Here is a 20,340-nt window from a genome sequence, read left to right as displayed (position 1 = left end):
CAGGTTCATAGTGATTTGGTTCAGTTAGTCTGACTCATCACCCTTGAAAACCATCTCTGGAACTGGTATCATTTTAAGTGACTTCAAACAGTAAATTTAGGTGCCAATGGGTTGAAGTTTTGTATGCCTCCTCTGGTTCTAGTTATGCTGGGGATGCTATATTAGTAAGGACATCGATCTCAAAGATCTCAAATTTGTAAAAAAAACCAACAAAAACAAAAACCAAAACCCTGATGGTAGGTATTTAATTGTAAAAGGCACATTGTATAGCGTTCCTTTAATAATTTGTAACATATACGCTCCTAATAAGTATTCCCATAGCTTTTTTCAATCAGTCTCTAATGTGTGTCCTTGCACTTATCAGTTAGGAGAGACTATTTAAATGATGCTTCTATAGATAATTTTCCTACTGTGGTACTCCAGTGCAGTTCTCTAAGAAGTCTCTCTTATCTTTGCAATTCCTTGGGCTCGATAGATATTTGGAGTGTACTGCATCCCACAAAGAAATTATACCCATGTTTCTAAAGTGCATGGTAATCTAGGCTGGATTATTTGTTGCTTTCTCAAAGCCTTTTTACTAAAGTTTCAGAGGTTGTAATTGGTCCCATTGCCATCTCTGATCAGTCCCTTGTGTGGCTACTGCTGGAGGATTTTTGTGATTCTGCTCTGAGAAGCAGTGGAGGTTTCCCTTTTATCATTTTAAAGATAAAACTTCTAAAGAATATCTATTGGCTAAATGGAGTAATTTTTCAGAGAACAGGGAACATCAAGAGAATGCTTTATTTTGGAAGACAGCTAAAATTGTTTTATTGGAAACATTTTAGCTTATGTAGCTCACAGAAGGCAAATTCTCACTAAACAGATTAACAACTTTGGAAAAACAACTCCAGTTAGATAAACAAATATACTCTACATTCTTCTTATGCTCATAAATCTAATTTTTTTGCAACCCATATATATCATTCAATTCTTTGCCACATCAAAGCACAGCTACAGACCTTTTGTATTACAGACACCATTTCTTCCGATATAGTAAAGCAGGATGTATTTTGGCTAGGATAACTAAATCTGGCTAGGTCTGTGCTTATTCCTGCAATACAGGGTGATTCTGGGGTTCTGTGAAATTCTAATATGGACATTACTACAATTTTCCACAGATACTGTTCCAATTTATACCAGGGAGATCCTTGTAATGCAGCAGATGTCAGACAGTATCTCTCATTTCTAGATCTTCTTAAAATTACTTAACTTCAGACATTAAATGAACCCAATAAACTGGAGGAAATTCAGAAAATTCTCTCTCAAGCCAAACTAAGACCCTAAAGTGAATTTTAAAACTTGTTAGTAGATCAGATTGGAACTCCATTGGGCCTGGTATACGAGAAACTGATACTTAAGTAACTGTTTATCTTTGATATAAATAAAGCTATCATTACAGTTCTGCCAAAACTTGGAAAAGACCCTATGTGGCCTGAATCCTACAGACCCATTTCATTAATTTCGATGTTAAACTTCTGGCCAAAATTATGGCTGATAGGCTTTTTACTCTTTTGCCTAACCTAATAAATGAGGATCAGGCTGGTTTTGTTAAAGAGAAAAAGTCGATTGTCAGTGTGCTTTTACTTATTGCCTCTATAGAACAGTTCAATCTGCAGAAATAGGAACCTCTTTTAGTTAGCTTGATGCTGCAAAAGCGTTTAACAAGGTTGATTGGGTCTTTATGAGAGAATCCCTGAGAAGTTATAGGTTTGAAGACCAATTCCTTCTAGGTGCTTTTTATTTTCTCCTACTGCTTCTGTCCTTGTTAATGGAACAATCTGAGTTGATTCTATTACAAAGAGGGATGAGGCAGGGTTGTCTTCCCCCTTGTTTCTTCTCTCCTTAAACCCTCTTTTACATGTCCTTCAACATCCTAGCGAAGTCACAGGTATATCATTAGACAGAACTGCTTTTAAATCATTTGTTGCTGATATTCTCGTGTAAGTTTCCAGTCCTTTGGTATCCCTTCCACACACACAGTTTCAAATGTAGGTGAATTTAGATAAATTAGAGGTCATCACGATAGGGATGTTTGATTCCTCTCATTGGATGGGTCATTTTCCTCTTTGCTGGGCAAGAGATTTGTTTAAATATCCGGGAATGCTTATTATCGGGATCCTAACCTTATAGTGGATCTTAACATTGCACAATTGTTGGCAGCAACTGGACAGGGCTTGGGGAGCTGGATCTCTTAACCATCTTTTCTTGACTGGTAGAATTCAGCCATTCAAGATGATTCTACTGCCCAAAAGTATCTAGGTCTTTAATATTGGAGAAATTACTTACCTGATAATTTTGTTTTCCTTAGTGCAGACAGGTGGACTCAGGACCAATGGGTATAGTGTTCCCCTGATAGCAGTTGGAGACTGATCAGATTTCAATCTGACATCAGCCCTAGTACATATACCCCTGCAGGAAGTGCAGCTCTTCAGTATTCTCCTCGACAAGCATTGTGGATATATGTGTGACTAATTTGAATAACTTGAATAACTTCATAACTTGAATAACTTGATTAACTGTATAACTTGATTAACTTGAACTGGTTGAATCGGCTATAGCTGGAGACCGCCAGTGCCCTCAACCGGGAAACGTCGACACCCGGTAGGATGGGTGTCCTAGATAAAGGAAAGCATGGCTTACCCTTGAATCACTCCCTCCCGGGGATGTCCCCCGAGAATTCCATGAGTAACGGCAGCCATGGGTGGGATGCTGAGTCCATTTATCTACACTAAGGAAAACGAAATTATCAGGTAAGTAATTTCTCCATTTCCTAGTGTGTAGCAGATGGACTCAGGGCCAATGGGATGTATAGAAGCTACTCCCAAACCGGGTGGGAGGCTGCCCGTGACCCACTTAGTACTGCCCTTGCAAACGCTGTGTCCTCCCGAGCCTGAACATCCAGGCAGTAAAACCCGGAGAAGGTGTGGATAGAGGACCATGTCGCCGCCCTGCAGATCTCGGCGGGTGACAGCATTTTGGTTTCTTCTTGTTTCGGGTTTTCTCCGTTAAATTTACTCTAACGCTGTGAGAGCATGCAGGTAGTCCCTAACTGCTATGGAGATGGAAAATACTGAAGAACTGCACTTCCTGCAGGGGTATATGTACTAGGGCTGACATCAGATTGAAATCTAATCCGTCTCCAACTATCAGGAGTACACTATACCCACTGGTCCTGAGTCTATCTGCGACACGCTAGGAAAACTCCCTATATATTTTTCTAGATCTGTGTTATCCTCTATTAAATTGAGAAAGTTTCTTTGAAATGAGAAAGGGGCATGCAGGTTGATACCTTCTATGATTAAACAGTGGTTGCAAGGGGGCTTGAGTTTATCAAACTTGAAATTCTATAATATGGTAGCTAATCTATGACATATGGGGGATTGGTTAATGCATTCTCCTTACTATATTCCATTTGTGGTACAGTCCTCAATGTCACCACTGAACTTAAGGTTTGCATTGCATTCTATTTCCCAGCAATTCCTATTTCAGTTTAAATGCATTTTAGTTCAGCCTCTATTGAAAACCAGGAGATAGTTTTTCAAATGGTTATATCTTTCACATGCATTTTCTCCTTACATTTCCTTTTTAGGTACATTTTTTCCTGGGATGTGCCAAGTAATCTTTCATAATTGGCAGCAGAAAGGTCTCGCAGCATTACTTCAATTTTCAAATTCTCAATGTCGTATTTTCTCTTTCCAGGAATTGCAAAGATCTTTTGGTTTGGCCCAAAAAGATTTTCTTTGGAGGCAAGTCTAATCTCTTAGGAATTCTCTACATCATATCTTTGTTATGGAGAAGTTGAGTGCTAAAAAGAATCATTTAAAAACTGCATATTTTCTTGAATATTTGGACTCTATATCTGGATTCCTTGTCTCAGTTTGGAGTTAGATTCTAAATGACTTTTGGTTGCTTCTGCAAAGGTCAATTTTACTTTATCTTCTTTTTTTCTCTTCCCCTGGATTGTGGAGTTTGGTGATGAATAAGATGTTTGCTGTATCAAGGGTAATAAATGGGAGGGATGAGGGGAGAGGGGGGATTGTGTACTTATTGATCTTGGCTCTTGACATGGTGGTTAAAGAACTAGACTCCATCTTGTCAACTTTCAATGTTATTGTTTAAAAAACAAACAGATAAGCCATAAAATGTGAATTTCATATCACGCTGTACTCCACCGAGATCTAGGTGCTGGATTAGCATATTGTAAATATTTAAATAAAACCATGGACAAAAAAAGTTGCAAAATAGTTATTATATTTCTAGTTATATCTATTTTTTTCTGTTTTATTTGCATTAGCTCAGCTCATGTCTTGGCTCAATTATCAAATTTCTTCTCTTCTCCACTTCTACTAAATACCCTAGCTACAATACTGCACAAATACTTCAAGAAACTGCTTATAATCCACTGGTTTCTGAGACCACATTTCCTCTGCTGTATCTGTTTTCACTGTTTGACAACCTCAATCGATCACCAAGAGTCATTCCCATGCTGTTCTGATACCCTTAAAGCCTGTTTCCCTATGCATTTTCCCTGTAAACAGAGAATTGGAGAAAAGCCTTAATGACTCAGTCCTTTAATCTATATTTGATTTTTTTTCATCATTTGATCTATACTGTTAACTTGGTTTGTACACAATTGTATAATATGAGGAATAAACTGTCAAGTATCCAAACCAGATTTTCAGCTGATTAACTTGTTCAGAAATTCTGCAAATTTAACCAAAGTTTTCAACAAAATGTGCATTAGCACATTTTCTGCTGATCTCTGCAAACATTTATAGGCAGTGAGGGGGTTTTGCAGAAAATTTCAGGGTTTTTTTTTTCTCCCAAAGACAATGGTTTCTTATTTAGTTTATGAACTAATCAACTATTCATGGATTTCAAGCAAAATCTGTACATTTACTCACAAGTCAAATTAAATCTGCATATCTTTAGGTATATAAGTTTACATTACCCTACAGCTATGGCTGTGCTGTAAGGTTAATTATTTTGAAGCCCAGAATTTAATTATGTACCTTAAAAAAAAAACAAAACAAAACAAAAATAAACCTCAAGAAGCAAAATCATCAACTCCGGTTTACAAACACAACCCAAGCCTGGTACTTTACTTTAACTCACCACCTTGATTCCTTGAAAATACAGATCACCTCCAAGGGGAACAGAGTTATAGGAAAAGCAGGGATTTTCATTTTTTTTTTCCTTTAAGGGATTTCCGGATGATAGAAGTCATTATAATGGATATTGAGAACAGAAAATTATTGTAGAACATGGCTAATTATAATGTTTTTAATAACAATACATTTTCACTGCACTGTACATTAAGCACAAATGAGATTAAAGAAAAATATTTAAGTAACTGTCAAACTCCCCCTTTAGTACTACTATTCTTGCTTTGTTGTGAATGTGCATATTTGACATTTTCTTAGAACTGACCATTTTTCAATGTTTGGGATATAGCTGTGTCTGCCCTTCATTTATCTTATTCTTTGTCAGAACAAACCAGTTTCAATAAAGGATTTCTGGGCCAAGCCACCATGTTTCTATTAGCAAAAATATTTTACTGTGTATATGATTATAAAATACCATGGAATACATTTGTATGAACAAAGCTATACAAAATAACATTGCAATGTAATTGTATGGCACAGTCAAAAGATGAAATATGGACTCAGTTACTTAGCTTTACAACACAATTTATTAAAAAAGAACTCCAGCCACGCTGACTCAAGAGATCTGAATGACAAACTATCTTACTAGATAAACGAAGCTTGACCGACGTGCCGCAAATGCGCAGTAGAGACCAGCTCTACCACGCATGTGCGGGCGAGCACGTCGGTCTGAGCCAGCGTCAGAAAGAAAAAAAATGGCGGCGTCCAGTGGCAGCAGCGGGCGGCGGTGGTACCGGCAGCGGGCGGCGACGGCGGTAGCGAGCGGCGGCGACGGCGGTAGCGACGGCAGTAGCGAGCGACGGCAGCGGCCAGTAGCGAGGGAGGGAGGGAGGGACTGAGTGGGAGGGAGGGACAGAGAGAGAGAGTGGGAAGGAGTGACTGAGTGAGAGGGAGGGACTGAGTGGGAGGGAGGGATTGAGTGAGGGGAGGGACAGAGAGGGAGGGAGTGGGACTGAGTGAGAGGGGGGACTGAGTGAGAGGGAGTGGGACTGGGAGAGAGAGGGAGAGTGAGTGGGACTGAGGGAGAGTGAGTGGGACTGAGGGAGAGTGAGTGGGACTGAGTGAGAGGGAGGGAGAGAGGGGGGAGGGAGTGACTGAGTGAGAGGGAGGGACTGAGTGAGAGGGAGGGACACTGAGTGAGAGGGAGTGAGTGGGACTGAGGGAGGGAGTGGGACTGAGGGGGAGGGAGAGGGAGGGAGGGAGTGGGACTGAGGGAGAGGACAGAGGGAGTGGGACTGAGTGAGAGTGAGTGGGACTGAGTGAGTGAGAGGGAGGGAGAGAGGGGGGAGTGAGTGAGACTGAGTGGGAGGGAGGGACTGAGTGAGAGGAGAGGGAGGGTGGGGAGGAGTGGGTGAGGGAGGGAGGGAGGTAGGGGGTGGTGAAGAGTGAGGGGAGAGAGAATGAGGGGGAGGTGAGAGACAGAGGGATGTAGCCCGTTTTAACGGGCTTAACGGCTTGTATAACATGAATGGACAACTCCGGTCCTTGAGAGCCACATAGAGGCCAGGTTTTCAGGATAGAAATAGTGGGGTATATTATTTAGAGTTTGTGTGTGTCTGAGATAATAAGCAAGCCAGAGGGAGTTAATTCTAGTTTCTGTCTTTCCCACCCTCCCACCCAACCCCTAGCTTATCCTTTGATTTATAGGCAAGAGACAATTGTTTATTAAAAATCAATCATAATCTAATCTAAATCACACAATTGCAGCAGCCCTTATAGGTCACTACCAGATTAATAGTGAATACACCAATAAATTTAAAGGACTACTTGTACACATTCCTACTCCTGTAGCAACCTAAACTTACAACAGAAAATGTGTGGCAAACAATATACTGGTCAATAAATGTTAGCAGAAAGAATTTTATTTATAAATACGCACACATCAGTTGTACATGACTCCAGACACACAATTCAAATGTAATATATAAACAAGGACACCAACACAGCCGTATTTCGCATCAGGGCTGTGTCAGGGGGACCATACCTTCCATAAATTTAGATGTTGTATAAGAGGTCATGGTGTGGAAACCAATACTGAAGTTTAACATGCGGCGCAAGGCAGCCACGTGCTGAATTTTACTGCTGCAAGCCCGTAACCATTGGTTCCGTGGTAAAACCCTTCCGTGGCACAGGACGGGTTGTGGACGTTCGAAACAACTAACAAACATGTATAGGTGGTGAAGGTCCATACATGGGCCAATTCTTATTAAAGCTATCTGCTGGATTGAACAGTGTGGATATTTAGAAGCAGAGACATCAAAGTGTCGAGAAATATCAACAAAGTTTGACAATGTCGGCTTAAATCCGGACCGGGTAGGTCTCTTTGCGATTCCAGAAGAATAAATTAGAAGGGCACTTCAGTGGCGATGGCTACTGATCTGTTAAAGATATTCTAATTTATTGTAATCTGTTTTGAATCTGGCCCAGATAAAAGCAGAATATCAAATGTTTAGAAATAAAGTCTCATGAGAGATGTCTTAGGAAATTAGAAAGTCATGGGATAGGTGACAGTGTCCTATTGTGGATTGCCAACTGGTTAAAAGATAGAAAACAGAGTAGAGCTAAATGGTAAATTTTCCAAATGGAAAAAATTGAATAATGGAGTGCTCCAGAGATATGTTCTGGGACTGATGCTTTTTTATATATTTATAAATGACCTGGAAATGTGACCAACAAGTGAGGTGATCAAATTTGCCAATTACACAAAATTATTCAGAGTTGTCAAATCACAAGAGGATTGTGAGAAATTGCAAGAGGACATTGTAAAACTGGGAGACTGGGCATGCAAATGGCAAATGAAATTTAAATATAGACAAGTGCAAAGTGATGCACTTAAGAAAAACCCTAATTATAGCTACAAAATGCAAGGTTCTACATTAGGTGTCACCACTCAGGAAAAGGATCTAGGTGTCATCGTTGAAAATACGTTAAAATCATCTACTCTGTGTGCAGCGGCAGCCAAGAAAGCAAATAGCATGTTTGGGATTATTAGGAAAGGAATGGAGAACAAAGCAGAGGATATCATAATGCCTCTGTTCGCTCCATGGTGCAACAATCTTGAGCATTGTGTTCAGTTCTGTCACCACATCTCATGAAAGATACAGCAGAATTAGAACAGGTACAGAGAACAGCGACCAAGATAAGCGGATGGAACAATTCCCCTATGAAGAAAGGCTAAAGAAGTTAGGACTCTTCAGCTTGGAGAAGAGATGGCTGAGGGGAGATATGATAGAGGTCTATAAAATGAGTAGAATGGAATGAGTGAACCTAAAAGATGTAGTAGGCATAATTAAGCTCTGGAATTCATTGCCAGAAACTATGGTGAAAGCTATTAGTATAGCAGCATTTAAACAAGGTTTGGACAAGTTCCTGGAAGAAAAATCCATTAACAATTATGGGAGCGTTCCAGAAAACCACTGCTTATTCTTGGAATCTATCTACCCCTTGGGATCCTGCCAGGTACTTGTGACCTGGTTTGGCCACTGTTGGAAACAGAATACCGGGCTTGATGGACCCTTGGGTCTAACCCAATTTGGTAAGTATTATGTTCTTATGTTCTAAATAAGAAAAAAAAATCACAAGAATAGTATTGTTAGCAGAAGTATTAAAACCAAGCAATTATTCTGTACTATGTTTGCAGAAACATAAGAATCAAGCTTATTACTGTTTTAGGTGGGAGGGTTTTTTTTGTTATTTTTATGTTTTTAATTTGGTATCTGTTTTGAACTTTTATGGAAAAGCAAAACATAAAACAAATAAAATATTTAAAAAATTTGTGAATGTTGTGTCCATAACATCTATGAATTTTAAAACTGAACATCAGTGAAAATGAAATATTGTTTTTAGGGATATTTATTTATCTATCAAGTTTTATATACCGTCATTCGGTTTCATCACAACGGTTTACAAAGTTTCGATGTTTAAACAGAGTTTCCAAAGATTCATGTGATTGTCAACATACAATATTGTAGGCTTTCTAAACATAAATCGTAATTTCAAGCTATGTGATTTCAGTTATGTTTGTATTGCGTGCTTGCATTAGTTCCACATGTTTGCATAGGTCCAGTCGGAGTGAAGTAATATCTGAGAGTCATTGGGTGCTTGGATAGGCTTTGGTAAACATCCCGGTTTTTAGTTCTTTTTTGAAGGTTTTTAAATTATGCTGTGTTCTAAGTTCGGTTGGGAGGGTGTTCCAGAGTTTAGGACTTCCTCGGGATATGGCTCTCCTCCAAGTTGAGGTAAGTTGTTTGGAAAGAGTAGGTAGAATCTTTATTATAAATTGCAAATCTTGAAAAGCTCACTTTTTTTGCTGAAACACAAAGCAAACTCAAAAGATATGGGACACATACTGGACACCCAAATAAGCAAAAGTAAATATCTTTAGATCCTGCAGCCTGGTTTCATTTGGAAGTAAAAACTTAGCACGGATCATTAGATGAGTGCTATTGATGGTATGTTCTGGAGGTATAGAACTATGTATGAAAACTGACATATGTATACAAGGAAACCCGATCTATTTTTTTTTCTATTGTTATACTGAGAAATCTATGTATTATATGCTGGTTCCCCCCCCCCCCCCCCCCAAATGTTTTAAGTAATTAACTTACGGAACCCCTCTATAAACTACATTGACAGTATTTTAGTCATCTCTTGCTGCCCAACTCTAGAGTGCCCTAAATAGTAATTATAGAAGAAAAATGCACCAGCTCCAGTACAAATCCCTAGGGCACTGCACTATTTACCATGCTCCATCGAGAGAACTGACCAGTTAGTCTTACTCTTTTTCCTGTTTAATAAATTCACAACCCACTACAGTGGCGTAGCCATGGATGGGCCATGGCCCAAGTGGGGCACAAGCTCATGCAAGGAGGCCTGTAGTATGGCTGCTATGGTTCCCATCCCACAGCAGCTAAAGAAGAACAGGTATCCCATGGCAGAAGAAGGGGTCTAGCAATGCCTGAAGATGATGCACTGCATGCCTATATATGCATGAGTGGGGGAGCTTGTGTGGGTGTACAAGTTTGGGAGAGCCTGTGTGTTTGCATCGCAGCCTGTGTGCACTTCTGTGCGTGTGAGGGATCGTGTATGTGTGTCTGCCTGGGCGAGGGGGCTAGAGAGACAAGGCTTTGTAGACAGAGCATATTAGCAAAAAGTACCCGATATTCCTCGGGTTGTCTGGTTCACAACTGATGTACAGTTTCAAAACCAAACAAAATGGCAAAGAAATATTCTTTTAATGTATTAAATTAAGCAAAGATTGAGAGTGTATATGTGTGGTATGGTAGGGGGGGATGTCAGAGATGGCTTTGCAGACAGAGCACCTTCCACTGTTCAGGGCACCACCTCAGACATGAGTGTATGACCAATACAAGCATATATCTATAGACAAAAATACAAATAAAATCAAACACCAAGAGATGCAGAGACAAGAAAAAGTGGCATAAAAATACAGAAATAGCCCCAATTTTCATGCATGCAATAGCCTTCATGAACTTTTAAGTTCATCTCAGTATATTGCCTGTGTATATTACACCTTACGATCAAGAAAGCAGCTCTTTCTGGTACAAGTATTAAGAAGAGCACAGCAGTAAATTTGAGAGATTGAGATAATATCCAATATAGCCCTGGCTTGAATGAAGTTCATTCTTGTCATGATAGTATAAAGCAAACCTATAAGGAAACACAGACCTGGAAAAGGCAGCACCACTAAATTATCCCCATCACAATAATCACTTGACAACAGTCCTGCTAAGATCTTATATTACACTGTTCATCAGCTTTAATGCAATGTTTCAGCAGGTGACAAAGTTAAAGGTTACTGAATAGGCAAGTTTTCTCATTGGTAAGATACAAAAGTGGACTTCTAACAAAGAAATCATGAAGAAAATACAGTACATGCATTTGAAATGAAGGTACATGAGAATTCTTAAGATTGCTAGAAAGACATGATTTCAAAGAAATGGTACATGAGTTGATGGGAGATAGAAGATCAAAAGAAAAATGACATTTGCTGATCATGTACTTAGGGTCTGATGGCAAATTAGCTAATTTGGTACAGGAGAGAATGAGGGCAAAAAAAGTAGAGAGCAATGTGAGGCAATGAAAGTAGTCAAGATCTAGATACACTGGTGAAAAAAAAAGCTGAGCACAGAGAGAACTGGCACATAAGAAAGATGGCACCTGATAACTGAAAGCCTATTATATTAAGATACAGCACTAACATAGTATTACATATTCTTCATGACATAAGTTATTGGCTTTAGTTCTCACAGACAGACCGACGATGATGGAGTTTGTTAGAAATTGTTACAATGAATAAATCCATTTAACCTCACTTTGTCACCCTGTTAGTTTTTGAAGTAGCCACATGACTGACATGTCACTTGCATCCCTATGCTCCTATTCATGATTTCAGACCATTCAAATTTTTACCTTTTGGCTCTGAGGGCAGTCTATCTCATCTGAGGTACCATCATCCTGAGAGTCATAGGTGGGACCTCCTAGAAGCCTTATCCGTTTCTCACACTGTTTCTTGGCTACTGTCAGTTGGTTGATGTATCTTTTCATGTTGCGGGCTCTCAGGAGGTCAGCCTTCATTGCCGCAGACTCTTTGCCTTTCGTATCTGCAACAGATAAAACAGGATAAGAAAATAGACAGAAGCAGGGTAAACTCAGAACCCAAACGCATGGGAAAAGAAGCTCTTGGTAATTAAGAAGGAAAAAAAGAGTCTATGCTTTGATATCACTAGCAATGTCCACCTGAAATCCAATCCTGAAATCCATGAACTGAAAGTGCTGCAGGATGATTTTTGATGCTCTAGACCAGTGGTGGGAATTACAGTACAGGAGAGCTGCAAACTAGTCTGCTTTTCAGGATATCCCCAATTAATATGAACTTTATGCAATCTCTCTCATGCAAATTCACTGAGAATATCCTGTAAACCTGACCAGAATTGTAGGACCAGAATTGTCTACCACTGCTCTAGACTCACTGCCTTGCAGAACCACAAGGGCATCCAAATAGTTTGTCTTTCTCCAGTTTCCTGCCTACTTAGCCCCAGCCAACAATGCCCAAAAAAGTAGAGCTGCTTACCTGTAAGACGCTCTCCGAGGGCAGCAAGATGTTAGTCCTCACACATGGTTAACATCACATGGAGCCCAGATGTGGAAAACTTATGTCAGTTTCTATAACATTGACTAGGCACACTGAGCATGCCCAGCATGCCCTAATCACATGTCCACACTGGGTCCCTCTTCAGTCTTGTAACATAGAAATATGATTAAAATAAAAATAGGAGAAACCCAAATCCGCAGGGTGGCAGGCAGGTTTTGTGAGGACCAACATCCTGCTGTCCTCTGAGAACACCTGTTACAAGTAAACAACTCTGCTTTCTCCAAGGACACCTTGGAGTCCTTAAAAAACTTAAACCCCTCCTTCACTTCTCCGACTTCAGGCTAGTACTGCAATCCATCATTCTTTCCAAGCTCGACTACTGCAACTCCCTGCTACTAGGTATTCCCGCCAACACTATCAAGCCATTACAGATGGTTCAGAATTCAGCGGCTAGAATTCTAACTAGCACTAACAAAAAAGACCATATCACCCCAATCCTTCGGAGCTTACATTGGCTCCCCATTAAACAAAGGATACTCTATAAGGTACTCACTATCATCCACAAAGCGACAAACAATCTAGCCCCCATCACATTAAGCTCTCAACTCCAACCGCACACTTCCTCCAGACCAATCAGAAGCGCATACAGAGGAACACTGCATGCTCCGCAAATAAAATCATCATTGAGCAAACGTGCGCTATCTTCAGCAGGCCCACACCAGTGGAACACGCTTCCCCCAGATCTTAGACTAGAACCCAGTTATCATGAATTCAAAAAAAGACTGAAAACTTTTCTCTTCCAACAAGCTTTCCCAGACGCTTAATCTTACTATGACTGACAGACTTCCATCCCTTAACTATGGACACTGTATAAAGTACTACTTTTAAGAATCTGCAACTGGACAATTATCTGTGAGCTCAAAAATTCACTTTATTTCATATATATATTAGGCATTGCTTATATTTATATTTATTGCTACGTTAAATAGTTATACTTCTTATATAAAATATTATATTTCTTTATTTCCAGTTAAAATATTATCACTTTATTTAGCACTATGTTAAATTGTCAACCAGTTATACTGTTACATATGTTATACGGTTCCATGTAAAGCTCCGCTATCTGTTGAGCAGTTCTTCGTTTTATGTAAACCGGAGTGATTTGTAGTCCCTACTAGAACTTCGGTATATAAAAATTAAAAATAAATAAATAAATAAATATAGCTACAGGCTGCTCCCCAATACAAAACGGGACCCATGGACACCTAACCAGGTGCCAATGGGCATAACACTGGTACTGTTGGTAACAGAGGGGGAGACAGCTTGAACCCAAACAATGGGCCCTAGTTTGGGAGAGTCAGGAACCTGTTCGAGATGTAGAACCAGAGGACAGACTGGCTGAACCTACTGTCAGTCGGCCATCCCTATCCAGACAGTAGTGTGATATGAATATAGCCCACAAGATGCAGTCCCTCTGGAATAACAGAAGGAGATGCAATCTGCTAGCCAATTGGATCATGTGTTTGGCAACAGCATTGCCCAACCTATTCTTATTAAAAGAAACAAAAGGTTGGGTGGACTATCTATGGGCTTCTGTCCGCTCCAGATAGAAGATTAAGGCACGCTTGCAGTCCAAAACTGTGCAGTGCTCATTCGCCTTGGTGCGAATGAGGCCTGGGAAAGAATATTGGCAGGCCGATTAACTGGTTAACATGGAAATTCATCATCACCTTAGGCAGGAACTTAGGATGCGTATGCAAGACCATACTGCTGTGATAAAATTTAGTATAAGATAAGTCACTAAGGCCTGGAGCTCACTGTCCGTTCATGCTGAAATGAACGTCACCAAAAATATGACCTTCCAGGTCAGGTACTGCAGGTCACAGGTGTACAGCAGTTCAAAAGAAGCTTTCATCAGCTGAGCTATCCCCATGTTGAGGTCCCAAGACACAGAGGGAGGTTTTAAGGGAGGCTTCAACTAAGGCAGGCCCCGCATGAAACATACAACTATAGGCTGTACAGAAATGGTCATACTATCTACAACATAGTGGTATGTGCCATTTGCACTCAGACGAACTCTAACAGAATTGGTTTTCAAGCCAGTCTCCGAAAGGTGTAGCAGGTAATCAAGCAGTTTTTGTGTGGGGCAGGAGAATGGATTTAGGGCTTTCTGCTCACACTACATAGAAAACCTCCTCCATTTCAGTCCGTAGGACTTTCTAATGAAAGGCTTTCTAGAAGCCACCAGGATCCGAGACATCTTCTGAAAGATCAGGTGGCTGCAGAATCAACCTCTCAACATCCAGGCTGTGAGCGATAGAGCCTGGAGGTTGAGATGCTGCAGCCTGCCCTGATCTTGCAAGATGAGATCTGAGGAAGTCCCCAGACTAATTGGTTTCCGGATGGACAAATTCCACAGGAGCGGAAACCAGACCTGTCTCGGCCAATGAGGTGCTATGAGGATCACAGTCCTTCTTCAAGACAGTTTTCACCACTAAGGGAATCAGAGGATACACATATAGAAGACCTTTACCCCAATGATGGGCAAGGGCGTCCAAGCTAGTTTGCCATCTGACCTATACAGGGAGCAGAATAGAGACAACTTCCTATGGAGGGGTACACAAACAGATCTATGTCTGGTTTCCCCCAGAGGCGGAATATCCAATTTGCTACCCCCTGGTCCAGGGACTATTCATGGGATCTGAATGCTTGACTCAGCCTGTCTGCTTCCATGTCCTCCATTCTGGCCAGGTACATGGCTCTAAGCACTATCCTGTGGGACAGGGCCCACTACCAGATCTGGACTGCTTCCTGACACAAAAGGTACAATCCCGTGCCTCCCTGCTTGTTGACATACCCACATGGCTATTGGTTGTCAGTCTGGATCAGGAAAACTTTGTTGGACAGCCAATTCTCTGAAAGCTCATAGCATGTACTTGGTCACCCAAAGCTCCAGGAAGCTGATTTTACAAGAACATTCCTGAGCAGACCAAAGACCCTGGGTACCAAGCCCATCTACATGAGCCCCCCCACCCCAGGGTAGATGCATTCGTAGTTAGGACAATTTGAGTGGGGAGGCTCTGAAACAAGATCCCCTGTTCCAGATTGGAAAGTACTCAACAGGACAATGAGTCCCGGAAAGACGGGGTGGCTCAGATACAATCCTGGAGGCTCTGAGTGGCCTGGCGCCACTGTGACCTCAGGGTCCATTGGGCTCTGTGCATGTGTAAACATGCCAAGAGAGTAACATGGATGGTTGTGGCCATATGGCCCACAGCCTCAACATGTGCCTGCTGGCTCTGTTGAATCTATGCCACAATAGGTGACACGGCGACAGCCCTCTGGAAGAGCAGAAAAGCCTTGGCTTGAACTGTGTCTAGCAAGGCTCCTATAAAGTCCAACTGAAGTGACGGGCTGAACTGGAACTTTGGGTAGTTGAGAACGTACCCTAGTGACTCCAACACCTGAATGGTCAAGCACATGGACCTGATGGCCACTGCCTGAGACATGCTCTTAACCAGCCAATCTTCCAGATACAGGAAGTCATGCACTCCCAAGTATGTGGAGGTGCGCCATCACCATGGCCAGGCATTTTGTGAAGACCCATGAGGCGGATGCAAGCCCAAAGGGTAGTACTGAAAATGTTATCTTCCCACGACAAATCAGATACTTCCTGTGACTGGGAAAGAGCTTGATGTGAGTGTATATATTTTTAGGTTGAGGGAGCATAGCCAGTTCCCTTTTAGCAAAAAAGGGAGATCAAGGTGCCCAGGGAAACCAACTTGAACTTTTTTTTTTTTAGAAATTTGTTCAAGGCCCTTAGGTCTAGAATGGGACGGAGTCCTCCTGTTCTCTTTCGAATTAGGAAGTACCTGGAGTAGAATCCTTGCCCTCTTTGCCCTGGTGGTTTAGGCCTGACTGCTCTGGATGTTAAGAGGTAGGAGAACTCCGCTTGTAGTACTTCTTGATGTGCTACCAAGCCCCTAATGTGGGCATGGAGGGCAATTTGGTGGGACATCCAATAGTTTCAATTGGTACTCCTGATGGACGATGGACAGAACCCATTGGTCTGAGGTTACACTGGGCCACTGGTTCAACAAAGAACTGCAGCCTTCCCCTGACCAGGTACAGGCAGCTGGCTTATGCTCCCTACAGCCCAGTCAAAACCCTGTCCCCAGAGGTGGCTGAGGAGCTGACTGGGGTTTGAGGGCTCTCTGCTGCCTGGAACGGCTGTGGGAGCTCTGATGGTGTTGACAGGATCAAGGAGATAGTACTTCCTCTGGCAAAAGAAAGACTTCCTTGGCTCCAGTCTTAAAGGCCTCCTGAATGAGGAGGATGGTCCGGAGTAATAAAGAAAAGTTGTAAGAGGGTCTCATGGTGATCCCGAATTTGGGCCACAGCATTCCTCACCCTATCTCCAAAGAAATTCTCTCCAGTGCACAGCACTTGAGTCTTTCCCGTACCTCCAGTCAGAAATCCGAGGCCCGCAGCAATGCCATACTGTGGACACCAATTTTTGCGGCAGACACTCTCGATACTGTCTTAAAATCATCATAGGTCACATGGCCCTTGTGTTTCCCGCACTATAGACTTGTGCACCAGCTACATGAATGTCTTGCTGCTGTTGAGGCAGCTGCTTAGCCATCTCCTGCACCTGCTTCCAGATGTCCCGCGAGTACTGGCTCATATAGAACAGGTAGGCAGCAATGCAGGCAATAAGCATGGTGCCTTGGGAACACCTTCCTCCCAAGAGCATCCATCATTCTGTGGTCTTTCCCCGGGGGCGCAGAAGAATGGGTCAAAGACTGCTTGGCCCTCTTGAGAGTGGATTAAACCGGCAGCTGGCGCTTATCGAATCCAGCAGCCTTCTGGACGAGGTAGACCCCCGTCCGTCTTCTTGTTAGAGGCACTGTGAGGTGATGTTGCCATATCCTTAGCAGCAACTCCTTAATCTCATGTACCAGGACTGCCACAATCTCCTGAGGAAGCTCCCCAAACTGGAGGATTGCAAATCCTGCGAAGGTTAAGTCCTCAGGCAGAGACTTCTTTCATTCATCTGGAGGAGAAGAGTCTGAAGGGCTAGAGTCCTTGGAGGACTCCTCCATTGGATCATCCTCCCAGGGGTCATAAGGATCCTCATTGTATGTTACAGGGCATGGGGTCCTAGGTGCTCAGCATATGTCCAGAGGTACAGGCATCAGTAGAACTGGATGGGGGGCTACAGGCCTCGCTGTCTCTGCCGGCCTCGGTGGAGCTTCCTCAGAGAAGGAACTGGCAATGACCACCATATCAGTAGGGGGAGGCCTCTGTGCCCCACTGGGCACCGAAGCTGTCCCAGGAACAAATAACAGCTGTGTCAATGTACCGATGAGCACACAGCTTCTCTAGAAGCGGTACAAGGATGGGCGGCACTGGCTCTGGTGCCGTCGGTGCCACAGGACCAAAGCCCTGCAGCACCCACTCCACCGCCAGCTGGACTCGACTTCAGCTCCTCCTCAAATGCTGCCGATGCCGACTCCAACTGGGAGGAAGGAGGGGTGGCCAGACCTTCTTCAGTCCAGCGAGGGGGATTGGCAACTGGCATCAGGACTGGTGGAAACCATTGCTGACCCCTGCATTGATAGAGGATAGACTCTCCTCATTGTGAAGTCTTCAGGGGCATCGCCTCATAAGCTGGTGCATCTCTGCACTTGGCATTGACGGGGATTGCTGCCGATGCTTCTTAGACTTCTCTCGAGGCTAGGCCTGGTCTTCCCATGGTGCCGAGGTTGAAGACAATGAATCCAGTGTCCTCCACCTAGAGGAGATAAGACTTCTAGTAGAAAGAGAAACAAAACCTCTCTACAGGTCTCTTAGTCCCCACTTTGAGAAAAGTGTTCCGATCTGGAGACTATAACTACAAAAAGGTACTGACAAGGCAGATAGTTCAAAGAAGGACTATCAAAAATGGTGAATGGCCTGCACTGTAAGCCATATAAAGAGAGACTAAAGGAGCTAAAGGTGTGCTCTCTAGAAAAAGCAAAAGGGGAAATAAGTTTTAAAGTTATGATTTGTTTTAGTAACTCATGTTTTATTGTAATTCACACTGAATTAATTGGATAGTTGTGGAATAGAAGACTACATAAATAGATAAAATAAAATATGATACAAGCATTATCTATCCTAAAGACATCAATATTTACTTGCCTGTAGCAGATGTTCTCCAAGGAAAGGATGATATCAATCGTCACACGAGTGATATCAGAGCCCGTACGGAACTTTGACAATGCTTCTAGAAGTTTTGAGCATGCCCCCACTGGGCATGTGTAGCCTTGACCAGTCCCCTGCATCCTATGTAGGGCTCCTCAACCTTATCTTTTCCACAGACTGCAGATTTTTTATTTATTTATTTAAGTTTTTTATATACCAACATTCAAGACGGTGGTCCCATCATGCTGGTTCACAAGAAACAAGGGTGAAACTTTACTTTACAGCTGCTGCAGTGAAAGGTTTCTGGAGTTGCAAGAGCTGTATCTTGCAGTGTTCATAGGCTGTTTGAATCTATATGGGCTTTCTTACAGGGCAAAAGAGCTCACATCTCCACAGCCAAACAGTCCCTTTAATGACATATCGACTGGATGATAGAGCTTAATCACGTACTGAATGCCTTGAATTAGATTTAACATACAGTGCTCTGAAGCTGCTCAATTTCTAAATCAAATGTGTGTTATATTCTGCAAAATGTTCCAATTCCCGGGTTCAATTCATTCTTTTATAATAATGTTAAATAGAAGAGAATACATGAGCCACAGATTAACAGCTGCCTTACAAAACTTCATTGCAATGTTACTATGACAACGAAACATGGGATCAGTTTAGAGATCAAGAACACGATAACTAAGAGATAAAGGTATATTCAAAAGGTTAATTTTTGGGCAGTTAAGACGTGATGCCATTATCTGACTGTACAAAACAAACAGGACAAAAAATAAATTCCTATTAAGTGATCCTGACATGGATAAATAGTCAACATCCCAAACATCTAGACTGGGGGAAAACAATGGTATCCCCTTTTTATGTAGAGAATTTCAATTGTAAGAACACTAAAGAACACTAAAGAATACAACACCAAGAAGAAAAGGACTATACTCCATATCTAGAACTCATATGATCATGTCACGCATTGATTATATATTCGTAACCACCACATGTTTTACACAAGTGCTAAAAGTAGAAACTGGGGCAGCTGAATTCTCTGATCATGCAAAGATTTGGTTGGAAATGAAAATGGGAGGGGAGAAATGAAGGCCACACCATTTGTGTTTCCCCAGTTATTTAGCAGAGGATAAGAACTTCAAAGAATATTTGCAGAGGAAGTGACAGGAGTTTGAACTCAATGCCCAGCATCAGGAAAACCCTTTATTGTTCTGGGAGACTAGTAAGGCAGTGAAGTGGGATGAGATTACAGCATATATAATTAGGAAGTCGAAGATTTTAAATAGACAAATTGTTGATTTGGAGGGTAAACTGAGAAAGGCAAAAGCCAGGTTAGTATCCTATCCAACTATACAAAATACAATGATATATAGGGAGACCCTATGTTCTTTAAATACATATATAAAAACAAAGTTTACTGCGCTCCTCATATAAATTGTTCACATTTGTGAACAAGGAGGGAAGTTGATAGCTAATATGGTGAAAATATGGAAAGGGAAAACATATTGAGGCACTCAAATATGAGCATGGGATGCAGCAAACTTCAGCACAAGAGATCTGTCAAATTTTTTGTGTATTTTATGAAAAATTATATAAGGCTGACCCAGTGAATAAGGGGGGGGAAGGAAGATGATTTGTTTAAAGGATTAACACTACCAAAGATACCTGAACAAAAACTGGAATATTTAAATAAAGCCATAGAGCTTCAAGAAATCATAGATGGTATAAAAACTAGCCAGTATCATAAAACTCCTGGCCCAGATGGGCTAAATGTAAACTATTACAAAATTTTGCTAGTCTTAGGGAAGAAGCTGGGAGGCTCTTTTG

General features: G+C 41.8%; 1 protein-coding gene across 2 annotated transcripts in view; it reads right to left on the bottom strand.

Annotated features, from left to right (window-relative positions):
* The window catches only part of SNX25 (sorting nexin 25), a 421,458-nt gene that overhangs the window by 172,567 nt on the left and 228,551 nt on the right, over positions 1–20,340 (bottom strand). For both annotated transcript variants that reach the window (XM_029586797.1, XM_029586849.1), the window contains exon 7: positions 11,637–11,827. In XM_029586797.1, coding sequence (XP_029442657.1) covers positions 11,637–11,827 — 191 coding nt within the window. The remainder of the gene's footprint in view (positions 1–11,636; positions 11,828–20,340) is intronic.

This window comes from Rhinatrema bivittatum, chromosome 1 (genome assembly GCF_901001135.1).
Source record: "Rhinatrema bivittatum chromosome 1, aRhiBiv1.1, whole genome shotgun sequence".
NCBI classification, from domain to species: Eukaryota; Metazoa; Chordata; class Amphibia; order Gymnophiona; family Rhinatrematidae; genus Rhinatrema; species Rhinatrema bivittatum.
The sequence above is the reverse complement of the archived record's forward strand: the minus strand, read 5'-3'. Positions and strand labels throughout refer to the sequence as shown.